Here is an 11,359-nt window from a genome sequence, read left to right on the forward strand (position 1 = left end):
TTTAGTCGAGCAAATCGACCCCAGGACTTATTCTTTGGAAGCCTAGTACTTATTCTATCGGTCTCTTTTGCCGAACCACTAAGTTACGGGGACGTAAACACACCAGCATCGGTTGTCAAGCGATGTTGGGGAGACAAACATACACACACACATACATACATATATACGACGAGCTTCTTTCAGCTTCTGTCTAGCAAATCCACTCACAAGGCTTTGGTTGGCCCGAGGCTATAGTAGAAGACACTTGCCCAAGATGCCATGCAGTGGGACTGAACCCAGAACCATGTGGTTGGTAAGCAAGCTACTTACCACATAGCCACTCCTGTGCCTATATGAATATCATTAAGAGAACATATTCGAAATGAGCTAATTTGAGAATGGAGTAGAGTGAACAATGTTATAGCAGGGTAACAGAACCACAAGTTCCACTGGGATGATATGTCACAAGGTTCACAGACAACAGGTGAATCCATGTAGTTGCTGACTGGTATCCCAAGAGATTGGAAAAGGCCTCCATAATGATGGGAAGATGATTTGGTCAAGCAATTTGGATCAAGATGGAAAGAGTGGTGCAATCAAGATGAAATTTGAAGCACATTGTGACCGGCTGTGTATAACAGCATTCAATGGCCTGGTCAATATTGTAATATATGAATATATGTGTTTGGGTGTAAAAATATTCAGTATATACAAACAGAGTTTATTTAAGTGAGTAGCCACATAGCTCCTCTACTGCAAGAAACTTATTCTAATCTAGTCCTTTCTTTCAGATTTTTAACCCCTCATTGTCTAGCATAAAGCTGCTTCCCTCTCTACTGTAACAACACTCAGTTAAAGAGAATCTTACAATTGTAAGCTACATGGTGACCTCACCAGTACTGGTACCACAAGAAGAGCACCAGTGCATACTATAAAGTGATTGGCATTAGGAAACCACACCAAAGCAGATGTAAGAGCATGATGCAGTCCTCAGGTCCATTGGATCCTGTCAAACATTCCAACCCATGCAGATGTGGATTGATGATGATGATGATGATGGTGACAATTCACTGTCACTGCTCTGAGTTTCATGCTTTTAGACATGTTGAAGCAGCAGAAAGCCAAATGAAGAATGTAAATATATGTTGGAAAAAAAACCCCCTCTAACTACAGAAAACATAGTAAACAATATCTATCAAAGTACTTTTAATCTATCCTCCAAAAGGAATATATTCAGTTGTGCAACACACACCACTACAATGCTACATTGAAAAGGAGCATGTATGAAAGAAAATTAGAATATCTGGAACAAATCCCACACAGTAGTTAGAAAAGACAGATCATCTAGTGTAGCCTCACAGAACAGAGAATGCAATATGACATGAAATGTTCTGTTAATGATTTAAAAAGAACAAAAAATTTGACACATTTCTCTGCTAGCTATAACTCTCATAAGCTCTTTAATAAGAAAAATGTGAAAGTTAGCTAAAGTTGCTTGAAAAACTCCATGGCTCAAATATTCCATTATATCTAAAGGCAATATGCTATACCACCACCATCAGGGCTGCACCAGGCTCCAGTCATCTCTTTTAGCATGGTTCCTGTGGCCGGATGCTCTTTGTAACACCAACTACTTTACAGAGTGTACTCTGTGCATTTTATGTGACACCAGCATGGTTGATTTTTACGTGGTGCCAGCATGGGCACTTCTTATGCCACACAAGCTTGGGTACTTTTCATGTAGCACCAGCATGGGTGCTTTTTACACGACACCAACTTGCAGACAGCTTTCCAAGAAGTAGTTATAACCTCTACATAGTAGTAATTTTCTTTCACATAGTACCTACGACAACATTCTGTGTGAAAGATCAGTAATTTGATCACCTCTAACTATATTTACATAACATTTCCCTCTGCAATCAACTTGTAGGCCTATATACTGTTGTGTACTCCGCCCTAAGACTTTCAAAATATATCTTACCAACAAAAGATATGAAGGACAAATCACAAATTGCAGGGGAGGGAGTATAACCCAGTACACAACTAGTGCTTATTTTATCAATCCCCAAGAGGAGTATGAGATGTTTTGGCAGAGCCATTTTGGTGCCAGATTTAATACTGACATATTTAACTTCAGATTTTAATGGGTTCCTTTTCCCTCTCTCTGAAAGTGTGTATATATTTCTGCACATGCATGCATGTGATTGCTTCTAGTCCAAAAAAGTACTATCACCAAAACAGGCTAAACGTCCAGTCAGCCATTCCAAAATCGTCAGCATCCAAACAGTGGCACCCAAGTGTCTCATTCTGCTCAAGATTGATGAAAAGTAGACTATACTGAAATTTGAACTCTATACAAAGGAGGATTACACTAATTACTGCAAGGCATTTAATTTGAAACTATATCATTCTTGCCACAATCCTGAGCTTGGTGTGGGAACGATCCATTTTTAATTTGTAGGTATTTTAATCTCTTAATAGGCAAACCAGATATATATTTTTATTAGAAAAGAAATATGTTGGAAAATATAATCTCTGAAAATAAATTAAAAACCAGAGTTGATGTTTTAAGAATGTTCTTTCTAGATATTATGCTTACCTCATCTTTGAGTATAGCTCCAGTAACATAAGGCCCCATCACACCTGATAAATTAGCAACAGAGTTTGCAATTCCATATATGAAACCTAAATAGGGAAATATAAATATATATAACTAAAACATTATACATGATAAAAAGAAAAGAATGAAAAATTTTTATAATAATAATAACAAGATCACTCAGTGCAAACCTCCACCAAGACAACACCAACGGTTAGCTGGAGATGAGTTTTAAAATTAGAATATCTGAAATAAACTTGACTGCTCTCAAAAATTAAGTGAAAAAAGAACAGGAAAAATAATCCAGAATCCTTCTCCGGATTGATCCAAAAATCTAATCAGTTCGTGCCAGTCACGAGGCCAGACATCCTTGAAAGTTTCATTTGAATCCATCCAGCAGTTCTTGAAATATCTTGTCCATGGACAAACAAACATGACTGAAAACAATACCTTTGCCTTCGTTAAGGCAGAGGTAATAACATCTATCTCTATCCAGGCAGTGGCTCTCATGGCTTCTGATCTTAACTGATTAGAAGTGTTATCATGTATATTGTTTTGTCTTGGTATAAAACATGGGCTACAGAAAATATTATGCTCAATGCCACAGATTTGTTTGTCAGTTGTTTGACCTTAGCCAATTGAGCATGTCCCTTGGTGGCTGATGATATGTGCATCTCTGATCACGAGCAGAAGTAGTTGGGGAGCATCATAGTCATGTATTGAGAGGAATTCTTTGAGGTTTGAATAATTCACCTCTGGAAACATGGGTGTTTCATTCAACATCCTTAAACAATCCTTATTCAGGAACCTTTCGAGCAGGATGGGCTACTTGACCTGAAGAAAATTCTAACTGGGTGCTACCTGCAAGATCATGCACTGTTTATATTAATATGATATCACCATGTCACGCACGTATGGTTGTGATGCATGTGCCTGGTATACCCTTATCAGATGAGTAGTTATGACAGGTATACTGGGCTTTGTATATTTGTACCCCAGTGTTACTTTGATGGCATGCACCGCTCTCTCACTCGATAATAATAATAATAATAATGGTTTCAAATTAGCACAAGGCCAGAAATTTCAGGGAATGGGGTAAGTTGATTATATTGACCACAGTATTCATCTAGTACTTATTTTATCAGCCTTGAAAAAATGAAAAGAGTTAAACAGCAACAAAAAACAACTGATGATAAATAAGCATTTTGAACATTCTTACCAGCATATTTTGGTGCAATGTCAATAATTGTTACAGATGTTCCACCATCGGAGAATGAACCAAATCCATAGGCAACAATTAACATAATTTCAACATAACTTCTCCTGCAACCCAAATATACAACTGCCAGCATACCCAAAGTCTCAAGAAGAAGACCTGCCAGAAGACAAAATAAATATTATTGGTTTCAGTTAATTTCTAAGGCTAAAGCAATCAGGGGATTGAACAACTATTGGTATTACTGGTAGAATTATTGATAGTATTATAGATAGAACTACTTTTGTATTACTGAAAGAATTAATGATAAAAATATTAATAGAAATATACTATAGATAGTATTATTAACAAAACTACTTATAGTTTTACTGATAGTAATATCAATAGAACTATATATACTATAGACAGTATTATTGATAGAATTATAGTTTTACTAATAGAACTACTTACAGTATTGCTGATAGTACTATTAAGAGAACTATACTATAGATAGCAGTACTGATAGAAGAGCTAATAGCATAAAAATGTAGAAGGCTGAATTTAGATGTGGGAAGGATCACGATGTTTGGGATATCTGCATTTGATTAGAGATATGTGTAGGTAATGAGATTAATTGTTGTAGAAAGTACAGAAATGCAAAAACATTCAACTTCTGTTTTGGTTGCATGCATGAGAGGAGTACAAGAACTAAAATGAGTTGTAAGCATAAGAGAGAGGTGGTGGTGCAGGGTGAGGCAGATGTCCTTGATAAAGGATGTGAGATGGCAGAACAGATGTTGCTGGTGTTCAGAAAGTGGAAGGCAGATGAGACCTCTGTCATTCTTGGCCCCTGGGCCATATCCCTGCTCACTGCTACCAGGGCAAAGATTGTTGTCTGCAAGTGCAGGTCCTGTGAGTCAGATTGGCTGTTCCAGTGCATCTCCCCTCGTTATCCTGTGGAGCAATGCCTTTTTCATTTTGTCGTCTGGTGCCATGAGGAATGTTTCCATATTGTGAGACCTTAGACCAACTGGCCAACCTACATACAATCTTATATACATGAATAGCTCTGGGTGAAGTAGGGAGCAGATTTAGAAAAGTGAGGAAGATCGACTCTGAGATAGAGTGAGAGGAAGTTATTGTTGCTGATAACCAAACCAAGTGAAAGACATAAGTAGTAGAGAGAGCAGAGTCCACGTATATCTAGGCATCGTCTTTCAAACAAAGTGGGATTGTAGAATATAGTCTTGATGGGTTGGAGATAAGGACTGCGGGAATTTGTTTTAGAGGAGAATAACAGGATGTGTATAAGAATGAGATAATTGGGGTGGGGGAGAGCAGTCAGGGTAGTCCAGGTTGGACCAGAGTCACAAATGTTTGTAAAGAGAAGAAAAAATTGTCCAGCATTCCTATGCAAGTGTAAATATGACTGTTTGGTTAAGAAGTTTGCTTTGCAAGTATGTAATTTTCAGTTTTATTCCACAAACCCTTGCCAGCAGGGAAAACGGTTGTTAAATGATGATGATGATGATGATGATGGTGGTGGTGGTGGTGGTTATGGTGATGTTGTTGTTGTTGTCCAATGTACAGATGCACAGGAAAAAACAGATGTAAAAATGCAATGAAAAGTTTGAAAATATGTTTCATTAAGTTTTGGTTTTGGTTTGGCTGTGAATAAGTGACAAGGGAACCATGTGACATGAGTTGCACAGCAAATGAATCTATTAACTCTTTGTTTGGACAGATAATATGCCTAAACAGCTGGTAAAGAAGAATGGTACATTTGGCATTGAGTACAATAGATATCTGATTTGAATTGAATTCAGTAAATGAATACGAAACTTACCACAAGCAGCAAAAATCTTGCGTACAACTGTGATATTCACTCCCTTGTTGAGTAACACGTCTGCTAGAATGCCACTGACGATGGACATGAATAATGCTGCTACATATGGTAAGGAGGAGAATATACCATTCTGTTGAAGAAAAGATTATACACAATATAAGATGAAACTCACTGAAATTTCAAAACCTCAATGTACTTGAGGGCTGATCCCTGATGTTATGGGATCAAATATGCATTCAGTATTATTCATGTTGAGCAGTGGTTTTCAAAACTTTTCAGGCTGATGCTCCCTTGACACCCAGTGCCCTCACCTCAACTAACCATCACAAACATAGACTTCTTTCTGAAGCAAATTCAACGCAATAGTATTTCACAAATAAAACTTAACCCAATGAACCCATTATTTTGTTGTTTTTACATGAATCATTACCCCGTTATTGCCCCTCTTTTTACATGAACTACTCCATCATTATCGTCCCACTTTCCTTAAATGTCCTCTTAGAACTTTCCACTGCAGCGAGCTGGCACAAACGTTAGCACGCCAGGTGAAATGCTTAGCGGTATTTCGTCTGCCGTTACGTTCTGAGTTCAAATTCCGCCGAGGTCGACTTTGCCTTTCATCCTTTCAGGGTCGATAAATTAAGTACCAGTTACGCACTGGGGTCGATCTAATCGACTTAATCCGTTCGTCTGTCCTTGTTTGTTCTCTCTATGTTTAGCCCCTTGTGGGCAATAAAGAAATAAGAACTTTCCACTGCTCCCAGGGAGGCAATATTGCCCACTTTGGGAACCACTGATGTTAAGGTATGTAAGAATTTTTGGGAAATTTAACACACAGTGATAGTAAATAAACAACAATGTATAACAAATGTATGAGTGCAGCTATGAGCATTAACAGCTAAGCTTAAAAGGATGACCAAAGTTATAGAAGATAAACATGAACTATATTGGTATTACTAGTTTGTTGCTTCATCGAAATTTTATAAATCGTTTCAGGCAACTTCGCTAACAGTAAGTGTTACAACCTATAGTCAACTGGTTAGGCAGAGATACAGCAGTAAAACCACTTGTAACCAGATGCAAATATCCATAGCTACACCTATGTAGTGCACCTGAGCATTATATACAATAATTTCATTATTATTATTATTATTATTATTATTATTATTATTTAAAAATCATTGAACTCATGGGAAAATGAGTTTCAAAGAAAACATTATTTGAAATAAAATGAAAAAGATTAAAAAATGCACACACACACACAGCGATAACATTGGAAATTCACATTAGTTTCCCTATTCTGCTAGTGAGAAGAAAGTGAAGGAAGGAGCCATCAAAAAATGCTGTTTAACCCTTTTGATACTAACCTGTCTGAAACTGCTTCTGGCTCTGTAGTACAAATGTCTTGTTTTCAAAAGTTCTGAATTAGAATCTTCCACCAAACCTTAGTCACAATTTATGTTCCTAACACTAGCTTAATGATAACTAAGTTATTTTACTAAATTATTTGTTATATTGAAAATTAAGAAACACAGAGTATCTCAACAGAAATCATCATCATCATCATCATCATCATCATCGTTTAACGTCCGCTTTCCATGCTAGCATGGGTTGGACGATTTGACTGAGGACTGGTGAAACCGGATGGCAACACCAGGCTCCAGTCTGATTTGGCAGAGTTTCTACAGCTGGATGCCCTTCCTAACGCCAACCACTCAGAGAGTGTAGTGGGTGCTTTTACGTGTCACCCGCACGAAAACGGCCACGCTCGAAATGGTGTCTTTTATGTGCCACCCGCACAAGCCAGTCCAGGGGCACTGGCAACGATCTCGCTCGAAAATCCTACAGGAGCCAGATGGTAACAAAAGGGTTAAAACACAAATCTCTGCTTTTTCTGTTCAACAAAACTTATTACCTTTTAGGAATTGCTAAAACAAAACGTATCATAGCTCTCGTGAAAAATATTTCTCTATCCAACTTTATTTCCTATTAATGTATTGTAACAAGCTTTATTTGAAAATATTTAAATTTAAAAATATGCGTTAACAGTTTTAATTCTCTGTTTCCTTGCAAGCTAGTATCTTTAGAGTAGTTTTACTGGGATATATTTTTCAGTGTCTTGCAGGCAACATATGCAGAAGTTTGAGGGAAGAGTAAGGCACGGTTCATAGAGTCCTCTAAATGTTGTGCAAATCAAGTATTTTTGGGGGTTTTAATCAAAAAAACCTAATAAAATTATTTCGCTAAAGCATTTATTAAACCTCAATTCAGCTTTGTTAATGTAATATTTGTGATGTAAAACTCTCTAAGAGTATTAAACAAGCTCATAAGAGCTTCAAAGTGGTAATTAGATGAGATATAAATCTTTCCTTAGATGTCTTAGAAAGACAGGCAACATTCATAGGTAACATTCGCAGAAGATTTGGTGGTTATTTACAATAGTTGGGTAAACTTAAGCACATGAAATTAAATCAAATATCTGCACTAGATTTGAATTTAGAACCCATAAGCTGATAGTGCAATGACATATCTACACAACCATTTCTCTTCTGTAATTTTATGAATAATGTATATTCTGTATAGAATTTCCCCTGCAACATATCTTACCTGATGGATATCCAAACCAAGGATATTTTTCATATATGTTGGTAAGAATGAGGCTATAGAATAGAACAGCCAGCTGCTACAAAATAGCATAATGTTTACTGACCAAAGTGGTATGTAAGTTAGGACTTTTTTCCATGGAATATCATTCTCCTGAAATGAAATACAAATACAATTTAAACATATTAGTGTATTTACACAGCACACTTCTTTTTATAAACAATATCTGAAAATATTAGTAAGGGTTAACTTTGAGAATTGCTAAAAACTACCAGCACAGATATTAACATTTGTACAGAAATAACATGGTCAGCATCTAACAAGCTAAAGAAAATTTGGAGAGCACCACAACTGTCACATGACATAAAACTATACCTGTTCTGTGTTACAGCAGAATCTCTTCTGCTCTTCAGTTCTGAATGCTGGTCTCTTACGGTAGCCCAACAGCAATCACTACACAGCACATACACCTGATTTCTGCACAAGGCTTTTAACATCTCTTATGCCAATCATATATCAAACAAGGTACTGTATAGATCTTTACCACTCATCAGCTATACAATCAAACAAAGACTGTTAAAATTCACAGGCTACCGTTTATGTTGAGCAGATCAATCTATCACTGCAATTCTTTTCTATAACCTTGTGGGGGCATTCAAACCTGGTGTTTGCCAGAGATATGTCCATGGACTTATCCAGGAAACAGGACTGAACACGATCTCAGAATTGATATGTGCAATGTTATTTCATACAGCCCGGAAAGAAATTCACTCTTGAGTTTGAGTCGACATACACGAGTGATGTGGAGTAGACTAAAGCAGAGAGAAAAAGACCCCTAGGTTTTATTAAAACTTTTTTACATGCGTTATTTAGTACATTACCACCTATCAGAAATATTTAAATTTACAGTGTTGGCCCACTTACATATTTTTGTAATTTTGTAACTTATTTTGGCCAAGTGCCTGTGCAGTGCCATGTAAAAGCACCCAACACACTCCATAAAGTGGTTGGTATTGGGAAGGGCATCCAGCTGTAGAAACTATGCCATATCAGACTGGTATCTGGTACAGCTCCCTAGCTTGTCAGCTGTGGTCAAACCATCCAACCCATGCCAGCATGGACAACAGACATTAAATTATGATGATGATGATTCTGGCCAAAAAAACTTTATAACTTTTATATTATGATATTGGAGATTGATATATGGTATGTAAATTTATACACTGTATTGGTTATACATCTATAAATTTTTCTTTTGACCAAAGACATTTCAGTCATGACCATCCCGTCTTTTATTCAGACATAGTGTGTATAGGACTGCATTACCCAACCTGTATTTCCTTTTTTAAGGTGATATAGTATGAAATGAGGGAGAATTGGTTGCTGCATCTAGCATCCCAATAGGTCTTCCCTCATTGGTTCATTGAGCATTCTACTTGGGTGACAGTCTAATAAATCTGTTGTGTTGTTGCAGTAAATAAATATCACTTCAAACCACCAGCCTGTCGTTGTTAATAATATAGAGAAAAATATTAATATATGGTTGTCTAGCATTTTATCTGATAGAGCTTCCTTCAACAAAGCAGCACCTTGATATAATGAAGTATTGAAATGCAGTGAGTTTAAGGATACTATTAATTACATAAACAATAATGATATTGATTTTTAGAGACAGAAATTAAATGATTAATGCTCCAATCAAGTACCAGTGCTCAACTGGAACCTATTTTATTGACCCTGAAAGGATGAAAGGTAAAATCAACCTTGGCAGAATTTGAACTTGGAATGTAAAGGTGGATGAAATATTGCTAAGCAATTTGCCCAGTATGCTGATGATTTTGTCAACTTACCACCCATAGTTTTGTATCATAATGTTACACATTTCAAATAAACTGAAATTTTCTTTAGCTAACATGTACTGAACACACAAAGATATAGAAATTTACTGAAATTACATTTCTGTTGAAATGTAATTTCAGTAAATTTCTATATCTTTGTGCAGCTGAGGATTGCTCTGCATTTTACATTTGATGTAATGTTCACATTGCTTAAATAAATGGAGTCGCATGAAACGATCGTACTGCATTAACTTTGGATATCCTTGTTGCTTATTTTGATATATATATATATATATATATATATAAAACCATTTGATCAATTTCTTTTATTGCTTGATTCATTTAAAAAAAAATTTCATTCAAACTCCAAATACTAAGTAGTCACAATTATTTCATACTAAGTTAGTAAGCTGGCAAAATCATTGGCATGACAGACAAGATGCTTAGTGGTTTCTTCCGCCTTTTTATGTTCTGAATTCAAATGCCATTGAGGTCAACTTTGTCTTTCATCCTTTTAGGGTTGATAAAATAAAGATATCAGTCAAGTATTGAGGTTCATGTAATTAACAAACCCCTTCCCTCAAAATTGTTGGATTTGCACCAAAATTTGTAGCAATTATTTTATAGTAACCAGTCAGTATTTACAAAGAAGTAACTAATGTTAAAATATATCAACTTACATGTAACTTAGTATTCCTCAAAGAACGTTGGATGTAGTCTACTTCTTCAGCTGAGATTCGTGGATGTTCACTTGGATCATTGAACATAAAAAAATGCCAAAATATAAACCATAAAAAAGTAACACCTCCTATTAAAAGGAAAAAAACAATGAAAGACTGATGAATATCATCGAATTATATCAGTACACAACTGCTGGCAGCTCTGTTAGGAGAGAGGGATATTTAAAGCTTTGTTTCTAGACCTCATGCTTTCAAAATAAGATTTAAAAAAACAAAAAAACAAAACAAACAAAAGTTCAAAATGACGTACTTACCAAAAACATAGAATGGTGTTTCCCATCCACCGTACCAAGTGTTACTGTTAAGTAATGACGTGATATATGTAGACACGATGAGACCCACTAACCCTCCTGCAACACACAGAAGTACATTGTCAATAGTAAATGAAATCAAAACAATATTTAATATAATCATATCGTATATACTAATGTTATTATTAGTTACATATAATACTTCTGATCAAATCATACTTATACACATGCACACACAGATGAATATACATACATACATATATATATATATATATATAAATTCATAAGAGTGGTACAACAAGGTACC

At 36.0% G+C, this 11,359-nt stretch overlaps 1 protein-coding gene across 1 annotated transcript in view; it reads right to left on the reverse strand.

The window, feature by feature from the left end:
- Positions 1–11,359, reverse strand: part of LOC106878882 (sialin) — a 32,258-nt gene that overhangs the window by 379 nt on the left and 20,520 nt on the right. The window contains exons 5-10 of the mRNA XM_014928229.2: positions 11,056–11,151; positions 10,742–10,869; positions 8,227–8,376; positions 5,620–5,749; positions 3,798–3,953; positions 2,579–2,664 (exon numbers count right to left, since the gene is read on the reverse strand). Coding sequence (XP_014783715.1) covers positions 2,579–2,664; positions 3,798–3,953; positions 5,620–5,749; positions 8,227–8,376; positions 10,742–10,869; positions 11,056–11,151 — 746 coding nt within the window. The remainder of the gene's footprint in view (positions 1–2,578; positions 2,665–3,797; positions 3,954–5,619; positions 5,750–8,226; positions 8,377–10,741; positions 10,870–11,055; positions 11,152–11,359) is intronic.

This window comes from Octopus bimaculoides, chromosome 4 (assembly GCF_001194135.2).
Source record: "Octopus bimaculoides isolate UCB-OBI-ISO-001 chromosome 4, ASM119413v2, whole genome shotgun sequence".
NCBI classification, from domain to species: domain Eukaryota; kingdom Metazoa; phylum Mollusca; class Cephalopoda; order Octopoda; family Octopodidae; genus Octopus; species Octopus bimaculoides.